General features: G+C 41.0%; 1 protein-coding gene across 3 annotated transcripts; it reads left to right on the top strand.

Moving 5' to 3' along the window:
- The first annotated feature begins 460 nt into the window (after positions 1–460).
- IL36G (interleukin 36 gamma) lies at positions 461–14,418 on the top strand. 3 transcript variants are annotated; one of them, XM_033175430.1, is made up of 7 exons: positions 461–722; positions 6,585–6,777; positions 7,085–7,218; positions 7,322–7,395; positions 7,921–8,025; positions 8,712–8,851; positions 13,603–14,418. In XM_033175430.1, the coding sequence occupies exons 4-7, from the start codon at positions 7,341–7,343 to the stop codon at positions 13,810–13,812; spliced, it is 510 nt and encodes a 169-aa protein (XP_033031321.1). In that variant the 5' UTR covers positions 461–722; positions 6,585–6,777; positions 7,085–7,218; positions 7,322–7,340; the 3' UTR covers positions 13,813–14,418. The 3 variants fall into 3 exon arrangements, with proteins under 3 accessions (XP_033031321.1, XP_033031320.1, XP_033031323.1); XM_033175429.1 differs by lacking the exon at positions 7,085–7,218; XM_033175432.1 differs by lacking the exons at positions 461–722; positions 7,085–7,218 and having other exon boundaries at positions 6,759–6,777; positions 7,322–7,390.
- The last annotated feature ends 9,667 nt before the right edge of the window (positions 14,419–24,085 follow it).

Below are 24,085 nucleotides of genomic sequence, written 5' to 3'. Positions count from 1 at the left end.
CCCTGACAGGGAATTTGCAAGGCTACTGTGAAAGGAAATGGCCTAAACTCCAAAAAAGTTAAAGAAATTTGTCAACTGGGTGTTATTCACGGAAATATATTGTAAATGTGTTCAATCAAGATTGGACTGAATTTGTCAATAAGGGTGGGCCCATCAAGGATTTGGGATGCAATGAACTGATTTGAGTACCTGGAGGTGATGTTAGTTTATTGTCTGCTAGGTTGACTAATGGAAGCTTAGATATGGTGGTGGTTTACAATAAGTAAGGCTGAAATACTATCATTTCTTTGACATAATGTAATGATCCTTAAAGTTGGAGCTTTAAAAAACACTGATGCTTGAGTGACTCCCTGGAGATTCTTATTTAACTGGTTTGTGTTGACATGTGGGCAGAGAGATTTAAAGAATCCTCAGGTGATTTTCACATGTTGCTAAGGTTGAGTGATTTCTATACAGGAAACTCAGGGATGAGAATGCTGGAGTACATCTATTATGTACAGTCCACACAGCTGTCCATTAATCACACATCTCAGGATGACCAAGGGACGAAGAAGAAATGTATTGGCAAGGGGCACACTGGCATCCAGGAGAGCTCACTGGGCTTCCCTCTCTAGGCTGGAGGTGATAGTGTGGGTGTTGCAGCAGGTTTTCAGCTCTGATGGGAATGAACAGGATTGCAGAGTGGAAGAGGCCAGATGGTGGCACCTCTCATCAAAAGCAAGGTGAGTGAAATGATCACAGTTAACCACAGGGGCAGGATAATAACTAGAGTATTTGAACTTCAGGATCCTGTGGCAATGACAAATTCATCTTAGGGTCTGTAGAAATGAAATACATGGAAAAGCTTCTAAGGTGCTACTTAACACATATGGGAGGAAGGTTTTTAGGTCTGGTGTACAGAAAAGAACTCAAATTGCTGTAGTGGAAATGTATGGCTTTTAACCCAATTTCCAGGTCTAAGGAAGATCGAAGCCCTGGATTCCTAAGATGAAGGTCAGGTCCGTTTGAGGGGGAGCTTTGCATAGTGGCATGTTATGGTCTGAATTGTGTCCCCCTCTTAATTCATACGTTGATGCCCTAACCCCCAAGGTGACTACTTGGAAATAGGGCCTTTCAAGGGGTAATTAAGGTAAAATGAGGTTATAAGAGTAGATCCCTAATCCAATATGACTTCATAATGCAAGGAAGAGACGCCAGGGATGCACACAGGATCTTGTGAGAACAGAGAGAAGGTGGCCGCCTGTGAGCCAAGGAGAGAGCCCTTAGGAGACACCAAACCTGTCGACACCTTGATCTTGGACTTCCAGCCTCCAGAACAGTGAGAAAAGAAGTTCTGTTCTTTAAGCCACCCAGCCGGTGACATTTTGTTATGGCAGCCTGAGCAGACTAATACATGGTGACTAGAATATAGTAAGAATCTTTCCCCAAGCCTTCCCCAGACATACCATTTATCAGGGCTGTGCACTGAGAGAGCAAAATAGTATCTGAGGGTTTCAGATACTGCTTCTGTATTGATGGAAATCTCCAGGGGCAAAAAAATGCCACAATGGTCCATCAATCACAGCAAAGGATTATAAAGCAGAGGAGACAGATGGACTCTGGGTCTAATTTTGCCTGAAGAGGCAGCCTGAGATTATTTCTTTGGGCACAAAATGTACAGTGCAACAAGATAAATTTAGTGACTGGCAGCATGTCCACACTGGGTTCCTTCTTATAAAGTAAAAGTTGTTATGGAGAGAGGGTAAAGGGGAAGCCCCTAAAATTTCTCCTGACCCTCTGCTGAGATGATAAACCAGAAACCCAAAGTAAAACTCCATCCCTGGGGGAGTGACTAGAGTTAGGGTCACCATCACAGACTTGAAAGATATTAGGGTATTAATTTCATATCTCCACTTAATTTGCCTTTTTGCTGGTACAGATACTACATAGGTTGTGGAGAATGCCAGTAAATCATTAAAATTTTTTCCTTTTTTTTTTTTTTGGTTATTTTATTTTATTTTAGATTCAAGGAGCATACGTGCAGGTTTGTTACCTGGGCATATTGCATAATGGTGAGGTATGGCTTCTGGTATATCCATCACCCACACAGTGAACATCGTACCCAGTTGTTGATTTTTCAGCTTTTGCCCTTCTCCCACCCCACTCCACTGTGGAATTGTCAGTGTCTGTTATTTTCATCTTTATGTCCATAATGTACCCATTGTTTAGCTCCCATTTATAAATGAGAGCATGCGGTGTTTAATTTTATGTAGAAGGGCAGAAAAGGATCACCTTACTGGCTGGGCTGATTGATCCTAATTGCCCAGGGGAAAACTGGATCACTGCTACTCAACAGAGGTAAATAGGACGATGTCTGGAGCCCAGGAGCTCCCCCGGAGCATGTCTTGTTACTCCAGGGAATCTCTTGCTTCTTTTATGTCTGGTAGTTTCAGTCAATGGAAAATTGAAGTACCCAATAAAGAAGAGCACTGAGGACCTGGATTGTGCAGAAATGGAGGCTTGATTCAACTGTAAAGTGAAGAACAGCATCCAGCAGAGGTGCTGGCAGAGGGTGAGGGGAACACGGGATGGGTGGTAGAAGAAGGCAGCTGTGATTACCAAACTTGGCTTTGGTGAGTAACTATAGAATCAAGGAGTCTCGATGTTCTATTTAACTGTTTCCTCCCTATCCCTGCCTTTTTCTCTAACCACCTTACATGAGTAACACTGGGAGTGACTTTTAAAAGTTTCAGATAGGAGTATGATTACATTGACCTAATGTGATGATTCAGAATTTCACCTGTGAGAGAGAACACAAATGTCTTACCCCAGAAAGAAGAATATGGACCTCAGGGGCAAGAGGCATGGACTATGCTGGATAATTTCCAGTTACCTTTCCAAATCCATTCTCCATGCTTCTCTCCTGGCTGTCTGCCCAGGAAGCTGACCTGCATCTGTGGGCTTCCTTGCCTTCTGGCTTCTGGTTGCCCTTGGCTTCTGAGTTTGGCCGAGGGGGAGTAGTGAAAGGAACTTGGAGAATGGGAAGTGTCATGTCAGGTTCAAATCAGCGTACTTGTGCTAACTTGAATGGGAGTGGGGGTGAGGGAAAGAGGTTTCACAGTGACTCAGTGGCCAATTAGAAGCTTACAAATTCATGGCTTATTGCAAGGCTTTCATACACTAGCAATCATGCAAATATATTTTGCAGGGTGTTAGAGAGAGGTGGTTGTCGTTGCTCTTTTCCCCGTAGGGCTCCTGGTGGCGATGCCAGATAGAAAAGAGGACTGAGTTCTCATGAGCAGAGCTTCTACAGGCATCTCACCATGGTCAGTTTCTTTGTGGTTTTTATGGCCCTTTGCAGGAGTGTCCATAGTCATGATCTCAGCAGCTTTTGGCTTTGCTTTCTTGACCACAGCACGTATATATAACATTATCCCCTCAGATGCATATGTGTATCACTTTGAGGGGTCAGCAATTTCACTGCAGGCTGAGCCACTTGTCACAGGTGACTCCATTTTAAAACATCTAGGATCACAAAACATTATACATTATTTATATATTAAGAAGAAAATGAGGTCAGGGTATTTACAGTTAGGTGCTACGTAATGACATTTCAGTCTGCACAGGTGATGGTGGCTCCATAAGATTGTAACACCATATTTTTACTATATTCTTTCTATGTTTAGATATGTTTAAATACACAAATCATTACTATTCTGTTACATTTGCCTGAAGTATTCAGTATAGTATCATGCTGCACAGGTTTGTACAGGAGCAATAGACTGTACAATATAGCCTAGGTGTGTAGTAGGCTGTGCCACCTAGATTTGTGTAAATTCACTCTATGATGTTTGCACTGTAAAACATCATTAAGCCATGCATGACCTGTATTCCCTGGTTCCTTTCCTATGGGGTCACTGCAGGCTATTTTTCTTGATGAAGTTCACAACTCCTATTAGGTAGCCTTGTTCACAAAATTCTCTCTCTCTCTGGGTTCTAATAACCTCCTCTTGTCCTTTCAGGTCTAGGGATGGCCAGAGTTATACCCCGCTTTTAGTAGCCTGAGGTTCTGTACTATGCCTTGGGATTTCCCTATACTCTACCCATACCTTTATAAATAACTCCTTCATTACATTTACCTCCAATTGCCACATTTGAACATGTCATCTGTTTTTTGTTAGGACCCCGATTGACACAGCATGGCTCCCAAGTTGGTCCAAACAGACTAGAAAGACTTTGATAGTTGTCAGGGAGCCATTCCTTTTTCTACAAGATGTGAACGACTGAGCACACAGTTCTGTCTGACACGGGCAGCCCTCGTATGACCTTGGAGAAACCTGGCCTTAAGTTATGTATTAAACTTAAGGCCAGAGAGAATTTTTTAAAATGCTGGTCCTTGCTCACCTCATAGAATTATCAGGTCAGCAACTCTGATAATTAATAATTTTGGACTTCCAATTATGTAACCTAGTAAATATTTTTATTGTTTTAGCCACTTTGAATAGGATTTTTCAAGTTTTGAAGCTGAAAATAACTTAAATTAATAGACTCTTATAAGTATACCTATGGGGTCAAGGGTAAACACATTAACATTTTTAATAGCCCATACAAAATTGCTTTCCAAAAAGTCTGCAATGATTCACATGGACATTCATGTGGTGAGTGAATCTATTTTCTCACACTATGGCCTACCATCTTTTTAATTTGTGCCTTCCTGATGGGTGGAAACTGAATCTCAGTATTACTTGGATTTGCATCTTGCTAATTACCAGTGTGGTTTACTGTAATTACTTATATTTATTGAACATTTATATTTTCTACTCAGTGAAATACTTTTTACGTCAGTTGCTCATTTTCCTATGGAATTATTTGCACTTTTCCTGCTGCTTAGTAAGAATTATTTATAAACTGTGGATATTAATTATTTGTTAGATGTGTTGCAGATATCTTATCTTGGGTAGTCTGTCTTTTTAAATTCATTTCATGATGTGTTTTGTCCAAATTTCTAAAATTTGGGTGACGTTCAATTTATCATCTTTTTTTTTTTTCATGGATTTTGCACTTTGTGTGATTTGGGGCAAAGAAGGCTAAGGGTTCTCTGTCATTTGGTTTTTTGTCTAGGAATTTTAAACTCTAGGCATTTAACCTAGACCCTTTCCTCAGGTCTGAGCATCACTTAGGCAGAGAACCCCTCACCCACGACTCATATCTGGAGATAAGTCCCGTAAAAGCTCTCGTTTGAGACCCTAGGTTCTTTTGTTCCCTTTTGTTTCCTTCCTATAGTTGTTACTATCCGGGATACCACATCAATCCCTTAATCTTCTTTGGCCTTCCAACGCATCTGTATCTAGTTCCTTTTATTCAATTCCCTTTGTTTGCAATTCCTAGCATGGATTCTGCTTTCAGAGGGATCCCAATTGGAAACTCAGGCTTAAGGGATTTGGGGTGTCAAATGATGGGGATTTTGGATGCTGTTTTGTGATGAACATCCCAAGAAAGGAAATATGTTGACTGATGTGTAATGGAGGGGATCTTTAACAGGGCAGAGGAGACTCAAGTGAGGTGTCATTGGCTCAGGTTGACTTCGAACATAAGTGCACCTGACATTACCACACTCTCTCCTGGGGTCACAGAAACACTGGAAGCCATAAGTGATAGAATTGGGGCTATGGCAGGAAAGGATCGTGTTCTTCCAAGGCCAAAAAGGAGATGAGGGTGAAAAGTAAGAGATATTGAGTCAGGAGACTCTTTGCAGGGCTGGGAAGAGGGGCTCATGGATGAGCTTATCTGGAAGGTTCTGTCTCATTCTTTGTGCTTTTCTTCCTTACAGATGGGTAAACCTGAAGCTGTTAGTGCTTCAGGTCTGTCTCCTAAAACTCACTTCACTCTAGTAGTTAACTTGTACCTCAGTAAATTTTTAGGTTTGGCTACAGAAAATAGGATGGGGTATATAAACAAGATACAAAAATAACAATTACCACTGATCAGGAACCTAGAAATGTCCTGCATTAATAGGGCAGAAGGTGGGTGATAAGTTGGCATCTGAGGCTCAGATTTGGGAGAAATCACTGCCCACCTCTTTACTTCCTTAGGCAGTTCCGGAATCCACTGCATTTTGAGGGTGCCTGAGACCAGGATTGCCTCAGTTAAAAGACTAGTCTACATAGTCCCTGTGGCTCCCCATGTGGATGGAGCTGAAAGAGTGTTAGGTAGGGGAGCTCTACTGCCTGGCTCTCCATTCAGGTGTGGCCTTAGGTGGGGTAGTTGAGAAATGCCATGGGGACCTTGCCTGAGACGTGTGGCTAATTTGGCTCTTACAGGATGCCTTTAGCCTGACTGCAGAGGGAAAGGCTCCCAGTCCCAGAAGGTGGAATCCCTGACATGAGAGTGCCTGGCATTTCCAGTTCTAGCTCCAGAATGACATGAAAGGAGAGCTGAACTCCAGGGAAGTCCCTTAGTTTCCTCTTTATGACAAACCTAGGATCTGTCATCAACCTCATTTCCGTGTGGTTGATTTTGTGTGGGTTGGCTCAACACTTATTTCTCAGGGAACCCGGATGGATCATACTTGTGCTAATTCTGTGATTCTCCTCCGAGCCTCACAGGATCTTCTGGTAGGAGGAGCTGGTTTTCTTTCACGTCGTACGTTTCTCATGCCCCACCCAGGAAGCTGGGGCCTCCCTCTCTGCTCATCCAGATAAATGATCCAGGCTCCGTTAGAGCCCATCACTGCCCTTGGAAGCTGCTGGAGCCACGTTTCGGTCCCCTGGACTGTAGATAAAGGCCCTTTCTTGCCAGGTATAGTCAATAGCTGGAAAGCCTCTTCTCCGGCCCTCTGGAGTCTTTCCTCTTGCCTGTGCTTTGGGGCTTAACGAAGGGAAGGGCCACATCAGGCTGGCTCTGTGCCTTGTCCCGTGTGGGGCTGCTTCTCACTGGGGAGTTGCTGGCATCCTGGCAGATTGGCCCTGGCATGGGACCCTCCTCTGCTCCTAGGCAAAAACAATGCCCAAGAAGGGGTGGAGGCTTCAGAGAAGAGGAAGCATGGGCATCAGGTGTCTGTGGGTTATTCAAAGTCAAATTTTATGCCTGACCTTCATACTCCTAGGGGAGACACTATCATCCTATCTGGATCTCCAGGTGGAGGAAAATTCTACCTACTCTGCCTTTGCTGATGCTTCCTTCAAGTTTTGTCCCAGATGTGGCTCAGAACTTCTTGACCAGAGCTTCATGTCAGGCTAGGTCTCCCAGCTCCCTGTCTAGAATGAGGGCCTGAGGAGCTAGTGTCCTGGAAGGTCTTGGAAACATCTCCTGTGGTTCATCTCTCCTATGTTTGCCTTCACAGGTGCTGAGACAACCACACTATGAGAGGCACTCCAGGAAACCCTGCCGGTGGAGGAAGGGTCATCTCTCAGTCAAGTGAATCATGTGCTGTTGGGATGGGGCTCTGGAGGCTTAGACCCTCTGCACTCAGGCTATCTCCTGTGGAAGCCCCAGCCTTCTCTCTCCTCTCCGTGCACTGCCCTTCCCACATGGTGCTGCTCACCTACCACTGGACCCTGGGCTTCTGGAGGGTGGGAGCTATTGCTTAGTCACTGCTCCAGCTCCAGTCCCCAGCATTGGGCCAAGCACAGAATAGGCACAAAAGAGGGTAGCTGGGCCTTGGCACACAGGTTCTGTGAGACTGCCCATTGCCCTCTGTCTTGATAGTTTGCCCTCTTAACCCAGTGACTTCCCTTGGTAGCCCTTGCCTTCCTCACCAGAGCTCACAACTTCACTAGAAAGAAAGGCTGGGCTGGTGGGTGATGTGAGTGTTGCCAGCTTGGGAATGAAAACCCCACACCTTCCTTACATAATGGCCTGGGTTAGATACTTTTCTCCTGGGTCTACTAAAGCAGCCTTGATTATAATATTTCTTCATTTTTTTCTCTATCCCAAAATCAGTGCGTACACCTATTACTGGGACTGTTAATGATTTGAATCAGCAAGTGTGGACCCTTCAGGGTCAGATCCTTGTGGCAGTTCCACGAAGTGACAGTGTGACCCCAGGTGAGTGGTCACCCTGTGTCTGCCCCACTGTTTGCACTGCTGTGACTGGGAAGCTGGCACCAGCCTTTTGTAAAAGTGTGACTTTACAATGGGGCCTACCTAGAGTGGGGAGAATTTCACACCTAATAGGGAAGAGAAGTCAGGGAGAACTTTGTGTTCCACTAAGATGAAGAAGCCAGAGATGGTGGAGGAGCCTCTTAGGGGATAGGAAAGCTGCTTTCAGTCATCTGAAGCCCTGTCTTATGGAAGAGGAGTAGCTTGTTCTCATGACTTCAAGGTATCCTAAAATGACTAAATGGGAGAATACCACAGAAAGGCAGGTTTCAGCATCACATTGGGAAAAACTTGCAAAAAGGACCGAGCTCTCCAAGAATCAGAGGGGCTACTTGGTGTAGGAGCTCCCCATCTCCATGTGCTCAAGCAGAGGTGTGAGAATCTCAAGAGCATACTCTGCTGTCTGCTTAGCTCTCTGTGTTTGCTCATTTACTAGGGCACTGATTGGCACATGGTATGAATGAATGAATGAAAGAAGAATGAATATGGAGGTTGGCCATTTGGTGGGTCTAGTTGGGATTACACTCTTCGGCTCTCTTCCAGATCCACTTGAGGATACTACCTTGCTAAATCAAATAATCTTTTCTGACTTCAAAAGGAAACTGATACCATCTCTTCTCCTATCTTTACAGTCACTGTCGCTGTTATCACATGCAAGTATCCAGAGGCTCTTGACCAAAGCAGAGGGGATCCCATTTATTTGGGAATCCAGAATCCAGAAATGTGTTTGTATTGTGAGAAGGCTGGAGGACAGCCCACATTGCAGCTAAAAGTGAGTAACTAAGAAAATATTTTAAAAGCCTTTTCTTTTAGAAGTGTTTGGTTGAATACCTAATTTTAGTATTAAAAAAGAAATAGTCTCATTTTCCTAAGCGTATTTATTCCCAGCCTCTTTTAAGTTATGTGCATGCAATACACTTTTCTTTATATCCTGGCTGTCAGTAGTTGAGGTCCTTGTCTTGCCTTTTTTTTTTTTCAAGCCAAACTGTATCTAGCTTTATTAAATATAATTTCCATAAACAATCATAGTATTTCAGGCAGGATATGGGCAGACAGTCGTTAACAGTATACAGCAACCTTCAAACTCCCTTCTTTAATGGACTACCAAAACTCAGAAAGCCACTATAAAACTCAAAGAAGTCTTCATCTGATGTTCTGAACAGGGAACGTTTAGAGTGAGGGCTGACATTTCACATTTAGCATGTTGTTTAACAACTTTTCACGAGCCAACCATGACTTTCAGGAAGTGAAATGAAAATGGTTGCCTTTATCTGAAGATCCACAATCTAGAAACAGAACCACTGCTCTTTTGACAGGTGCCATCTCAATGGCATCACTGGAAAGTCCAGAGTGCCTGACACACTGGTAACCAATGATTGAGGGTCAGGTCCTAACAGATGTCTGGGCTTAAGGGAATTAAATCTATGCTGAAAGATGGAAAGGGAGAAGAGGACATAAAACGAATTTGTTTTCTATACCACAAGGCTTTTGTGCCAAGGTGGCCATGTGTGTCAAAGTCAGAGAATCCCTCCTCCTGGAAGCCAAGAGGAACTCTCTCAAAACTAGAAGGGAAAGGCGTCTTCCCCACATCGATCCAGCTTTGGAGACATTCTATTAGTGACATATGCCCCTTCCCCCCAAAACAACAATGAAGTGTTCTGTGTACTGACAACATAGCTTAAAAAAAGGTAAAACAAAAGCTGCATTTCTATAAAACTTGATAAAAAATAGTATTTCAAACTGTACAGTCAACAGAAGTACACAGTTATCAAAAATGCACACACTACACTTGGCATCTGCAGCAGCTTCAGCTTTCTGTGCCTGCCCTGTTTTGGCATCTCCATTTTCTGCAGGGTTATTCCCTCCTTGCCAGCATCAGCTTTTCCCTTTTTCCCTTTGGGTACCTTCTCTCCCTTCTTTGCAGGGGCATTTTTAGCCTTGGGCTCTGGATTTGGAGGAGCAGGTTTAGCAGACAACTTTGCGGATCCGCTCTGTGGTTCTTCCTTCACCTTGGCTTACCTCATTTAGCATCCCCTTCAGCCTTTCTCTTGGGCATGGTGGCGGCAACCCTGAGGGGATGTAGGCACTGGGTGCGGGATGCAGCAGCGTGCGGGTTTTGGTCAGTCTGGGGGCCGTTCTCGCCTTTTCTTCACACTGCTCCATCTTTCTTAACCTTTGATATATTCTTGGCCATCATTTCTTCGAGTGTATTCTCACCCTTATTTTCCTTTTGGAATTCCTATTCATCCATCATTGAAAGTTATGGATCTCACTTCAATATCTCACGATATCTCATCTAATTTTTTATACTTTCTATCCCTTCATTGCTTTTTATAATTTTGGCTTTGCATCTGGAAGAATTTCTTGCTTTGCTCTGCCAGCTCATGGTTACATTTTCAGTGTTGTCCCTTCTGGAAATCATCCTTTTATAGCATTTCCTGAAATTTCAATCTTTATTGTTTAACTCCCAAGCTCTCTGGTTTGTTCTTCTTTTATTTTTTTAATGACTGTTTGTCCTTGTTCTACAAACTTCAGTTTAATTCAATTTGATTCAACTCAAGCCAATTCAATTAAGCACATGAACGGGCACTTCCTGGCCTCCAGCACTGCATAGATGCTTGAGATACAGCTGTGCACAGAATGCAAAGAACCCTGACCACATGGGGCTTGGATTCTAGTGAAAGGAGAGAAATGGCAAACAATAAATGTAATAGTAGCTAAATTTGTGCTATGTTACAGGTCTTTACCTCTCCTAGAAAAATAAAAATGGTTAAAGCAGGATAGATAGACCAGCAGTACCAGGAACACAGGAAGGGTCAGGATGCAGTGGTGAATAGTGCAATAGGCATCATTGCCTAGGTGAGATGTTAGCAGGGAGTAGAAAGAGCTAGAGAAGTTAGTCAGCAGCTGTCTAGTAAGGGCACGTCCCAGGACCAGTGAGGACAGGTGTGCAGGCGTGAACCGAGGAATGAGTCCAGAGAGACAAAGGCAGACATGAAAGGCTTGTCCTTTTCAAGGACTCAGCCTTGCAATCTGAGTGAAATGGGAAATACCAGAATGTTTTGAACAGAGGAATGGTGTGAAGGGGCTTAGGTCTAAAAAGGATCTCTCTGGATGCTTGTTGATCTTAGACTGTGGCAGGAAAAGGTGAAAGTCCTTCAGGAGACTATGAGGTGATCTAGGTATGATTTGATGGGCCAGGACATAGCAGCAGAGGTAGGGAGAAGTGATCCAGATTCTGGTAGTATTTTAAGTGGAGGAAACAGGACTGTGAGTGTGATCAATAAGGTCAGGACTGAGAAGGACATTTTCTACTTTGTCCTATCAGCTAAGTCACCCTAATGTTGTGCCTTTGTTCTCAGATAGGGACTAAGAATTGACCATTGCGTTTGGCAATGTGTAGGTCTTTGGGAACCTTGGCAGGAGCAGTGTTGGTGCTGTAGTGGGGGCAAAAGCCTGGATGGAGTAAGTTTAAAGAGAGAAACTGCAAGAAAGAAATTAGAGACAGCAGATATAGACAGCAATTGCAAGAAGTTTTCTGCAAAGGGGAACTGGCAGCGGTGGTGGGTAAGCAAAGTAGTTATTTTGTTTAAGATGGTAGAAATGACAGCATTATATGCTGATGGAAATGACTAAGAAGAGCAAGCAAAATTAATGGAGCACAAGAGAGCAGGGAGAACGGCTAGAGCGATGTCCTTAAGTTGCAAGTGCAGGTGGGACCTTTCGCCCAGTACTCCTAAAGCGGGGAGGTGCAGATGTGGGTGCCATGTGCCGGGAGCCCATGTTATGGGGTGGTTTGTACAAGTCTTCTTCGAATTACTTCAGTTTTCTCAGTGGGTAGGAAGTTGAAGGTGATGATGGAGGAGGTATGGAAATTTCAAAGGAGAAAGCATTCTTCCATTTATTAAACAGCAAATCTCTGTTGAGTAGAATGCTGGAGGCTTTCCTCTGTGTTGAGGAATACAGTGATGAACAAGTCTAACAATCATTCTGGGATTGATAAATAAATATGCTAAGTTTAGATAACAGTTGGTGCTAGTGAAGAAAATAATGCAGGAATGTGATCGCAATGAGTGGGAGTGGGGGATTCCAAACCGATTTTGGCTAGGATGGAATGTCCAGTGAAGCTCTCCCCAAGGAGGAGACCCAGGTGTTGGGGAGAAGCTGGCCATGGGAAGATGAGGGGCTGGTGTGAGGTGCACGGAGAGTAAGTGCCAGGACCCTGGCTGGGAACAGCATGGTGTCTTGGAAGGCAAAGAAGAAGACCGGTGTTGTGGGGGCAGAATGAGCATGCAGGAGAGTGGTAAGAGGGCAGGGCAGCAGGTAGGCAGGAGCTGGGTGGCGTAGACCCTGTGGGCTTTGCTGAGGAGTTTCACTGTAATAACAATAGAAAATCATGCAAAAGGGTATCATAACCTTATTTATTTACTTCAGTTTAAAGTTCGCTTACCTGCCTTGTAGAGAATGATTATTAGAGAACAGAGTAGGTTCAAGGAGAACATTTAAAAGGTCACCCTAATTGTCCAGGTGAGAGAATGATGGCCAGGATTGAGGTTGACATTGTATGTGGAGTGCAAGAAGTGACTCGATTCAGGAAATATTTTGGTATTTTGGAAATAGAGTCCACAGGCCTTGCTCCTGGGTTAGATGTTAGGGGGCGGGGGGCGGGGGTGGGGGGAAAGAAATGTCAGGAATGACTCCTAGGTTTCTGGTCACTCAAAGAATCAGATTAACTGGAAGCCATTAATTGAGTAAATTAATGGCTCAATTTATGAGCCATTAATTGGAAGAGTTACTATTCTCCCTATGGGAGAAGAACTTCTCACTCAGAGTGGAATGTAGCTGAATTACAGATCATTTCTGTGTCTTTCTTGAGATCTTGAACACATGCAATTTACTTAGAAATACTTATTTTGCCTAACTATACAATGCATGTACATACAAATATACAGACATATAGAATATAGTTCCATATACAATATAGAAGGCATTTTCTGATTGCTCTATTTACTTTCTTCATTTGATACAAATCCTTTGATTTGTTAGACCCTCTTGTGTCTTTATCATTGATATTTATCTTTCTCATGTATTTGGCAATTAGTCAGAAATTCATACCCTAACCTGGCTGTCCTTTGTCATACCAGTGGTTCTTGCAGGGTAGTGGCTCTCACTGTTGTGGTATTGGTAAGGGAGGTAATTTCCAGTTTCTTCCTTTTCCTAAGGGTCCCCTCAGCCTCTTGTGCGAGAAGAGTTCTAACTTGCTGTTCAAGTGTGGCTGCTTGTTCATTAAACTCTCACTTGTAAACTTCCTATACCATCTCTAGATTTGAGGGTGGGGGCCTGGAAGGTAAAATTTCATGTATGTTTACTCTGCTGCTCCTTCAAAATGTGTGTTTCTCTAGGCCTGCTCTAATAGATAAGGTTTTCTGGAACATTGGAACATTTATTGAATTATTATGAATAACCTTGAATATCTCAAACAGCTTTTGTTTCTCCTCATGGGTACTTGTTCTCACATTTCAGGAGCAGAAGATCATGGATTTGTATGGCCAACCTGAGCCTGTGAAACCCTTCCTTTTCTACCGTGTCAAGACTGGTAGGACCTCCACCCTTGAGTCTGTGGCCTTCCCAAACTGGTTCATTGCCTCTTCCACGAGAGACCAGCCCATCATCCTGACTTCAGAACTTGGGAAGTCATACAACACTGCCTTTGAATTAAATATAAATAACTGAACTCAGCCTAGAGGTGGCAGGCTCGTCTTTGTCTTAAAGTTTCTGGTTCCCAGTGTGTTTTCGTCTACATTTTCTTAGTGTCATTTTCACACTGGTGCTGAGATGGGAGCAAGGCTGCTGTTATCATCTCATTTTATAATGAAGAAGAAGTAGTTACTTCATAGCAACTAAAGAACAGGATGTGGGCTCAGAAGCAGGAGAGCTGGGTGGTATAAGGCTCTCCTCTCAAGCTGATGCTGTGTAGGCCACAAGACAACTGCATGAGTTACTTTAAGACTCAAAGACCAAACACTGAGCTTTCTCCTAGGGGTGGGTAGGAATATGCTTCAGAACTCCTGTGTCTTACCCATGATGGCATGACTAGCATGGAGCTGATCTCTGTTTCTGTTTTGCTTTATTTCCTTTTGGGATGATATCATCCATAATCTTTATATGTTGCCAGTATACCTCATTGTGTGTAATAGAACTTTCTTAGCATTAAGACCTTGTAAACAAAAATAATTCTGGTGTTAAATCATTTTTGTCCTAATTGTAATGTGTGATCTCAAAGTTAAATAAATTTTGTATATTTATATAATAATAAAGCTAAAACTGATATAAAATAAAGAGTAAACTGAAATTAGCAAGAGTAGTTGGATAAAGCCATCGCAGTGGGTAAGCCTGGGACTGGGGCTTAGCTGGGGACAAAAGGGCCTTTGTTGCTGGATAGTGATGGGGTGGGGGTGAGAAATTCAGTATATAACAGGGCTCCGCTGTTTGGCTCCTTTCTTTATGGTCGAATATCCTTGGTTTTCCCTGCTTCCTCTAGTCTTTTCCTTTTAGAGCACCTCACCATTCACATACCCTTTTCAAAAACTTCAGTAAAGGTGTCTTTTTTTTCTTCTCGGAAGAGAAAGCCTTGCTTTCCCAATAGCCACCTTTAGAAGATATATTCTGACAAAATTAAATAACTGACTGATATAGTTTGTATGTTTGTCCTCGTCCAAATCTCATGTTGAAATGTAATCCCCAGTGTTGGAGGTGGAGCCTGGTGGGAGGTGTTTGGGTCACGGGGTGGATCACTTGTGGCTTGATGCTTTCCTCACCATAGTTAGTGGGTTCTCACAAGATCTGGTTGTTTAAAAGTGTGTGGCACCTCCACCCTCACTCTCTGTGTTGCTCCCGCTTTTGCCATGTGACGTACCTGCTCCCCCTTCACCCTCAGCAATGATTGGAAGCTTCCTGAGGCCTCCCTAGAAGCCAAGCAGATACCAATTCCAAGCTTCATGTAAAGCCCGCAGAACAGAACTGCGAGCTAATTAAAACTCTTTTCTTAATAAATGACCCAGTCTTGGGTATTTCTTTATAGCAATATAAGAACAACCTAACACACTGACTGTGGGTATACTTGTAGAAATATATACCTCAGATCTGATTCTGTATATAATAGATTTCTTTGTTTTTACTCTAACACTGAAAATGCAGAACATTCTGTTTGCTTGAGTGTATTCTTCAACATCGCATAGCAACTTATTTTTTTTTTCTACTTTTGGACAGTCAGACTGCATCCACTACTAATAATTACAGTAAGCAATCGGCAAGCATGGATTTAATGTGATATCTCTTTATTCTTTAACTTTTTCTTTTTGGGGGGTTGATTATTTTTAATTAAAAATTTAAAAATAATTTTTAAAGCTCAATTTTTATGTATCTTTTTAAATGTAAATTTTAAACATACACAGATAACAGTGTATGTTTTTATTGGATACCACATGATGTTTTGAATTACATATACATTTGTGGAATGGTTAAATCTAGCTAATTAACAAACGTATTACCTCACATGGTTATCATTTTTTGTGGTGAGAGTACATAACATCCACTCTCTACATTTTTTGAGAGACTATATCATCATTTACTATAGTCTCCTGCTGTACAATAGGTCTCTTGAAATGTATTTCTCCTACATAACTGTAATTATGTAGCCCTTGGCTAACATCCCCCCGTCCCTCCTCCTGCCTAACTACACCAGTCTCTGGTAACTACCATCCTACTCTCTACCTCTATGAGATCAACTTTTTTTTTTTTAATTCACATATGAGTGAGATCATGTGGTATTTGTCTTTCCGTGCCTGGCTTGTTTCATTTAGCATAATGTTCTCCGGGTTCATTCATGTTGTCACAAATGGTGGGATTTCAATCACTTTTTGTGGCTAAATAGTATTCCATTATGTGTACGTACCACATTTTCTTTATCTTTTATCTACTCATCTGTTGATGGACACTTAGGTTGACTCAATATCTTGGCTATTGTGAATGGTCCTACAAAAAACATGGGAGTGCAGATATCTCTTTGATACAAGGATTTGAATTCCTTTGCATAGTGTGATTGCTGGATCATATGGTAGTTCTATTTTTAATTTTCTGAGCTTCTATAATGTTTTTCAGAGTGGCTGCACTAATTTAAAATGCTCCCCAAGGGTATATAAGAGCTCTCTTTTCTCCACATCCTTGACAGCACTTATCTTTAGTCTTTGTGATAATGGCCATTCTAACTAGGGGGAAGTGATATGCCACTGAGATTTTGATTTGCATTTCTTTGATTAGGAATATTGAGCATTTTTCATGTACATATTGGTCATTTGTGTGTCTTTTTCTGTGAAATGTCTATTCAGGTATTTTGACTATTTTTCAAACAGGTTATTTATTTATTATTATTATTACAACTGAGTTGTTTAAGTTCACTATGTATTTTTGATATTTACCCCTTGCCAGATGTATAGTTTGCAAATATCTTCTCCCATTCTGTAAGTTATCTCTTCACTCTGTTGATTGTTTCCTTTTCTGCACAGAAGCTCTCTTGTTTTATATAATCACGTTTGTTTATTTCTGATTTTGTTTTTTGCCTGTGATTTTGAGGTCTTATCCAAAAAATCCTTGCCCAGACAATGTTTCTTCTATGTTTTCTTCTAGTAGTTTCATAGTTTCAAGTCTTACGTTTAAGTATCTAATCCATTTTAAGTTAATTTTTGTATTTGGCAAGAGATAAGAGTCTAATTTCATTCTTCTGCACGTGGATATCCAGTTTTTTCAACATCATTTATTTATTATTTTTTGATAATAATAATGACAATTATAGCGTTTACTATAATGACTTTTAATACTCTAAGGTGCGTGTGTGTGTGTGTGTGTGTGTCTTAATATTTTACAAATTGTCACAAAGGTACTCTAATCCCATAGAAGATGCAGTATTTTTTAGTGTAAAGCAATTATTATAGTCTTGACAAAAATCATTTAAAATTGTCACAAAGCAAATTCATTTTCTATTTCATGAATTAAAAATTAAAAGAGACTTACAAAAAACTTTATTTGTTTTAAATCATGTTTCCCTTCTTTTTTGGGGACAAAACAATATCTACTTTGATTAGGTAAATCTTCCTCAGACTTTGATGTTATGTTATAGCATATATCATAATCTTGCCCACTATGTTTAGAGATCCTTTCTTTAATTAAGTATGTAATAATGCCCACACCTTTATTAACTCTGTTTAGCAGCATTAGTTATATGATGCTAAAGTTTTTCATATTTCATTTTTTCTCAGTGTCATTTCATCAAACCATTAAGACTTATGGTTAAAATATAACAAATATATAATAGAGGCATATATTTATTTAACACAAAGTTGCTGTTAATATCATGTTCACAATGGTGGGAGCCATGACTTATTCATCAGTGTCCCCAGTGTCTTGGCAGTAGGTCTTCACCATTAAATCTCATGTTGTAGAATTACTTGATCACTTGCTTTAAAAAGTGTCATTTGCTTAATAATTTGCTTAGAGTAGTGTTTGCTATTAGTGTATAAAAATGCTATTGCTTTTTGAGCAAAGACTTGGGACCAACCCAAATGCCCATAATGATAGACTGGATAAAGAAAACATGGCACATATACACCATGGAATACTATGCAGCCATAAAAAGAATGAGTTCATGTCCTTTGCAGGGACATGGTTGAAGCTGGAAACCATCATTCTCACAAATTAACACAGGAACAGAGAAGCAAACACCACATGTTCTCACTCATAAGTGGGAGTTGAACAATGAGAACACATGGAAATGGGGAGGGGAATATCACACACTGGGGCCTGTCAGGGGATGGAGGGTAAAGGGAGGGAGAGCACTAGGACAAATACTTAATGCGGGGCTTAAAACTAGATGATGGGTTGATAGGTGTGGCACACCACCATGGCACATGTGTGTAACAAACTTGCACGCTCTGCACATGTATCCCAGAACTTAAAGTTGAAAAAAAAATGCTACTGTTTTTTGAATGTTCATTTTGTAACCTTTAACTTTACTGAATTAGTTTATTAGATCTAACAGCTTTTCGTTCATGTTTAAGATTTTTAATATATAAGAGCGTGTCAAAAGCAAACATGGGCAATTTAACTTTCTCCTTTCCAACTTGGATACCCTTTATTTCTTTCTTTTGCCTGACTTGCTCTGGCTAGGACTTCCAGTACTATGTTGAATAGAAGTGGTGAAAGTGGGCATTCTTTTTTTTCTTCCAAATCTTAGAATAAAAGCTTCAAACTTTTCCCCATTCAGTATGATGTTAGCTGTGGGTTTGTTGTATATGTATATGTGTATGTATATGGCCTTTATTATGTTCAGATACATTCCTTCTATACCTAATCCATTGAGAGTTTTTATCATGAAGAGATGTTGAATTTTGTCAAATGTTTTTTTCTGCATCTTTTGAAATGATTGTATGTTTTTCATTCATTTTGTTAACATGGTATATTAGATTTATTGATTTGTGTGTATTGAACCATCCTTGCATACCTGGGATGATTGGCTATTGTGAATAACCTTTTTATTTTATTTTATTTTTATTTTTATTTATTTTTATTATTATTATACTTGAAGTTCTAGGGTACATGTTCATAACGTGCAGGTTTGTTACATATGGATACTTGTGCCATGTTGGTGTGCTGCACCCATCAACTCGTCATTTACATCAGGTATAACTCCCAATGCAATCCCTCCCCCCTCCCCATGATAGGCCCCGGTGTGTGATGTTCCCCTTCCCGAGTCCAAGTGATCTCATTGTTCAGTTCCCACCTATGAGTGAGAACATGCAGTGTTTGGTTTTCTGTTCTTGTGATAGTTTGCTAAGAATGATGATTTCTAGCTGCATCCATATCCCTACAAAGAACGCAAACTCATCTTTTTTTATGGCTGCATAGTATTCCATGGTGTATATGTGCCACATTTTCTTAATCCAGTCTGTCACTGATGGACATTTGGGTTGATTCCAAGTCTTTGCTATTGTGAATAGTGCTGCAATAAACATACATGTGCCTGTGTCTTTATAGCAGCATGATTTATAATCCTTTGGGTATATACCCAGTAATGGGATGGCTGGGTCATATGGTACATCTAGTTCTAGATCCTTGAAGAATTGCCATACTGTTTTCCATAATGGTTGAACTAGTTTACAATCCCACCAACAGTGTAAAAGTGTTCCTAATTCTCCACATCCTCTCCAGCACCTGTTGTTTCCTGACTTTTTTATGATTGCCATTCTAACTGGTGTGAGATGGTATCTCATTGTGGTTTTGATTTGCATTTCTCTGATGGCGAGTGATGATGAGCATTTTTTCATGTGTCTGTTGGCTGTATGAATGTCTTCTTTTGGGAAATGTCTGTTCATATCCTTTCCCCACTTTTTGATGGGGTTGTTTGTTTTTTCTTGTAAATTTGTTTGAGTTCTTTGTAGGTTCTGGATATTAGCCCTTTGTCAGATGAGTAGGTTGCAAAAATTTTCTCCCATTCTGTAGGTTGCCTGTTAACTCTGATGGTAGTTTCTTTTGCTGTGCAGAAGCTCTTTAGTTTAATTAGATCCCATTTGTCAATTTTGGCTTTTGCTGCCATTGCTTTTGGTGTTTTAGACATGAAGTCCTTGCCCATGCCTATGTCCTGAATGGTACTACCTAGGTTTTCTTCTAGGGTTTTTATGGTACTAGGTCTAACATTTAAGTCTCTAATCCATCTGGAATTAATTTTCATATAAGGAGTAAGGAAAAGATCCAGTTTCAGCTTTGGAATTGAAACTGAAAATTGGCTAGCCAATTTTCCCAGCACCATTTATTAAATAGGGAATCCTTTCCCCATTTCTTGTTTCTCTCAGGTTTGTCAAAGATCAGATGGCTGTAGATGTGTGGTATTATTTCTGAGGACTCTGTTCTGTTCCATTGGTCTATATCTCTGTTTTGGTACCAGGACCATGCTGTTTTGGTTACTGTAGCCTTGTAGTATAGTCAGGTAGCGTGACGCCTCCAGCTTTGTTCTTTTGACTTAGGATTGTCTTGGCAATGCGGGCTCTTTTTTGGTTCCATATGAACTTTAAAGCAGTTTTTTCCAGTTCTGTGAAGAAAGTCATTGGTAGCTTGATGGGGATGGCATTGAATCTATAAATAACCTTGGGCAGTATGGCCATTTTCACGATATTGATTCTTCCTATCCATGAGCATGGTATGTTCTTCCATTCGTTTGTGTCCTCTTTTATTTCACTGAGCAGTGGTTTGCAGTTCTCCTTGAAGAGGTCCTTTACATCCCTTGTAAGTTGGATTCCTAGGTATTTTATTCTCTTTGAAGCAATTGTGAATGGAAGTTCATTCCTGATTTGGCTCTCTGTTTGTCTGTTACTGGTGTATAAGAATGCTTGTGATTTTTGCACATTAATTTTGTATCCTGAGACTTTGCTGAAGTTGCTTATCAGCTTAAGGAGATTTTGGCTGAGACAATGGGGTTTTCTAAATATACAATCATGTCATCTGCAAACAGGGACAATTTGACTTCTTCTTTTCCTAACTGAATACCCTTGATTTCTTTCTCTTGCCTGATTGCCCTAGCCAGAACTTCCAACACTATGTTGAATAGGAGTGGTGAGAGAGGGCATCCCTGTCTTATGCCAGTTTTCAAAGGGAATTTTTCCAGTTTTTGCCCATTCACTATGATATTGTCTGTGGGTTTGTCATAAATAGCTCTTATTATTTTGAGGTACATTCCATCAATACCGAATTTATTGAGCGTTTTTAGCATGAAGGGCTGTTGAATTTTGTCGAAGGCCTTTTCTGCATCTATTGAGATAATCATGTGGTTCTTGTCTTTGGTTCTGTTTATATGCTGGATTACATTTATTGATTTGCGAACGTTGAACCAGCCTTGCATCCCAGGGATGAAGCCCACTTGATCATGGTGGATAAGCTTTTTGATGTGCTGCTGAATCCGGTTTGCCAGTATTTTATTGAGGATTTTGCATCGATGTTCATCAGGGATATTGGTTAAAATTCTCTTTTTGTTGTGTCTCTGCCAGGCTTTGGTATCAGGATGATGTTGGCCTCATAAAATGAGTTCGGGAGGATTCCCTCTTTTTCTATTGATTGGAATAGATTCAGAAGGAATGGTACCAGCTCCTCCTTGTACCTCTGGTAGAATTCAGCTGTGAATCCAACTGGTCCTGGACTTTTTTTGGTTGGTAGGCTATTAATTATTGCCTCAATTTCAGAGCCTGCTATTGGTCTATTCAGGGATTCAACTTCTTCCTGGTTTAGTCTTGGGAGAGTGTAAGTGTCCAGGAAATTATCCATTTCTTCTAGATTTTCTAGTTGATTTGCATAGAGGTGTTTATAGTATTCTCTGATGGTAGTTTGTATTTCTGTGGGGTCGGTGGTGATATCCCGTTTATCATTTTTTATTGTGTCTATTTGATTCCTCTCTCTTTTCTTCTTTATTAGTCTTGCTAGCGATCTGTCAATTTTGTTGATCTTTTCAAAAAACCAACTCCTGGATTCATTGATTTTTTGGAGGGTTTTTTGTGTCTCTATCTCCTTCAGTTCTGCTCTGATCTTAGTTATTTCTTGCCTTCTGCTAGCTTTTGAATGTGTTTGCTCTTGCTTCTCTAGTTCTTTTAATTGTGATGTTAGAGTGTCCATTTTAGATCTTTCCAGCTTTGTCTTGTGGGCATTTAGTGCTATAAATTTCCCTCTACACACTGCTTTCAATGTGTCCCAGAGATTCTGGTATGTTGTATCTTTGTTCTCATTGGTTTCAAAGAACATCTTTATTTCTGCTTTCATTTCATTATGTACCCAGTAGTCATTCAGGAGCAGGTTGTTCAGTTTCCATGTAGTTGAGTGATTTTGATTGAGTGTCTTAGTCCTGAGTTCTAGTTTGATTGCACTGTGGTCTGAGAGACAGTTTGTTATAATTTCTGTTCTTGTACATTTGCTGAGGAGCGCTTTACTTCCAATTATGTGGTCAATTTTGGAATAAGTGTGAGGTGGTGCTGAGAAGAATGTATATTTTGTTGATTTGGGGTGGAGAGTTCTATAGATGTCTATTAGGTCTGCTTGCTGCAAAGCTGAGTTCAATTCCTGGATATCCTTGTTAACTTTCTGTCTCGTGGATCTGTCTAATGTTGACAGTGGAGTGTTGAAGTCTCCCATTATTATTGTATGGGAGTCTAAGTCTCTTTGTAAGTCTCTAAGGACTTGCTTTATGAATCTGGGTGCTCCTGTATTGGGTGCATATATATTTAGGAGAGTTAGCTCTTCCTGTTGAATTGATCCCTTTACCATTATGTAATGGCCTTCTTTGTCTCTTTTGATCTTTGATGGTTTAAAGTCTGTTTTATCAGAGACTAGGATTGCAACCCCTGCTTTTTTTTGTTCTCCATTTGCTTGGTAGATCTTCCTCCATCCCTTTATTTTGAGCCTATGTATGTCTCTGCATGTGAGATGGGTCTCCTGAATACAGCAGACTGATGGGTCTTGACTCTTTATCCAGTTTGCCAGTCTGTGTCTTTTCATTGGAGCATTTAGTCCATTTACATTTAAGGTTAATATTGTTATGTGTGAACTTGATCCTCCCATTATGATAATGACTGGTTATTTTGCTCGTTAGTTGATGCAGTTTCTTCCTAGCCTCGATGGTCTTTACATTTTGGCATGTTTTTGCAATGGCTGGTAGTGGTTGTTCCTTTCCATGTTTAGGGCTTCCTTCAGGGTCTCTTGTAAGGCAGGCCTGGTGGTGACAAAATCTCTAAGCATTTGCTTATCTGTAAAGGATTTTATTTCTCCTTCACTTATGAAACTTAGTTTGGCTGAATATGAAATTCTGGGTTGAAAATTCTTTTCTTTAAGAACGTTGAATATTGGTCCCCACTCTATTCTGGCTTGTAGAGTTTCTGCTGAGAGATCTGCTGTTAGTCTGATGGGCTTCTCTTTGTGGGTAACCCGACCTTTCTCTCTGGCTGCCCTTAAGATTTTTTCCTTCATTTCAACTTTGGTGAATCTGGCAATTGTGTCTTGGAGTTGCTCTTCTGGAGGAGTATCTTTGTGGGTTCTCTGTATTTCCTGAATTTGAATGTTGGCCTGCCCTACTAGGTTGGGGAAGTTCTCCTGGATGATATCCTGAAGAGTGTTTTCCAACTTGGTTCCATTTTCCCCCTCACTTTCAGGCACCCCGATCAGACGTAGATTTGGTCTTTTTACATAATCCCATACTTCTTGCAGGCTTTGTTCATTTCTTTTCTTCTTTTCTTTTGGTTTCTCTTCTTGCTTCATTTCATTCATTTGATCCTCAATCGCTGATACTCTTTCTTCCAGTTGATCGAGTCGGTTACTGAAGCTTGTGCATTTGTCACATATTTCTTGTGTCATGGTTTTCATCTCTGTCATTTCATTTATGACCTTCTCTGCCTTAATTATTCTAGCTATCAATTCTTCCACTCTTTTTTCAAGATTTTTAGTTTCTTTGCATTGGGTACGTAATTCCTCCTTTAGCTCTGAGAAGTTTGATGGACTGAAGCCTTCTTCTCTCATCTCCTCAAAGTCATTCTCTCACCAGCTTTGATCCATTGCTGGCGATGGGCTGCCCTCCTTTGCAGGGGGAGATGCGCTCTTATGTTTTGAATTTCCAGCTTTTCTGCCCTACTTTTTCTCCATCTTTGGGGTTTTATCTGCCTCTGGTCTTTGATGATGGTGACGTACTGATGGGGTTTTGGTGTAGGTGTCCTTCCTGTTTGATAGTTTTCCTTCTAACAGTCCGGACCCTCAGCTGTAGGTCTGTTGGAGATTGCTTGAGGTCCACTCCAGACCCTGTTTGCCTGGGTATCAGCAGCAGAGGCTGCAGAAGATAGAATATTGCCGAACAGCGAGTGTACCTGTCTGATTCTTACTTTGGAAGCTTCCTCTCAGGGGTGTACTCCACCGTGTGAGGTGTGGGGTG

This window comes from Trachypithecus francoisi, unplaced genomic scaffold (assembly GCF_009764315.1).
Source record: "Trachypithecus francoisi isolate TF-2019V2 unplaced genomic scaffold, Tfra_2.0 Lachesis_group17, whole genome shotgun sequence".
NCBI lineage: Eukaryota > Metazoa > Chordata > Mammalia > Primates > Cercopithecidae > Trachypithecus > Trachypithecus francoisi.
The sequence above is the reverse complement of the archived record's forward strand: the minus strand, read 5'-3'. Positions and strand labels throughout refer to the sequence as shown.

Coding starts and splice junctions, on each gene's coding strand:
- IL36G (XM_033175429.1), top strand. CDS start 7,341: ATGAGAGGCACTCCAGGAAACCCTGCCGGTGGAGGAAGGGTCATCTCT. Junction 8,026..8,711: donor AAGTGACAGTGTGACCCCAG/GTGAGTGGTCAC, acceptor CTATCTTTACAG/TCACTGTCGCTGTTATCACA. Junction 8,852..13,602: donor AGCCCACATTGCAGCTAAAA/GTGAGTAACTAA, acceptor CTCACATTTCAG/GAGCAGAAGATCATGGATTT.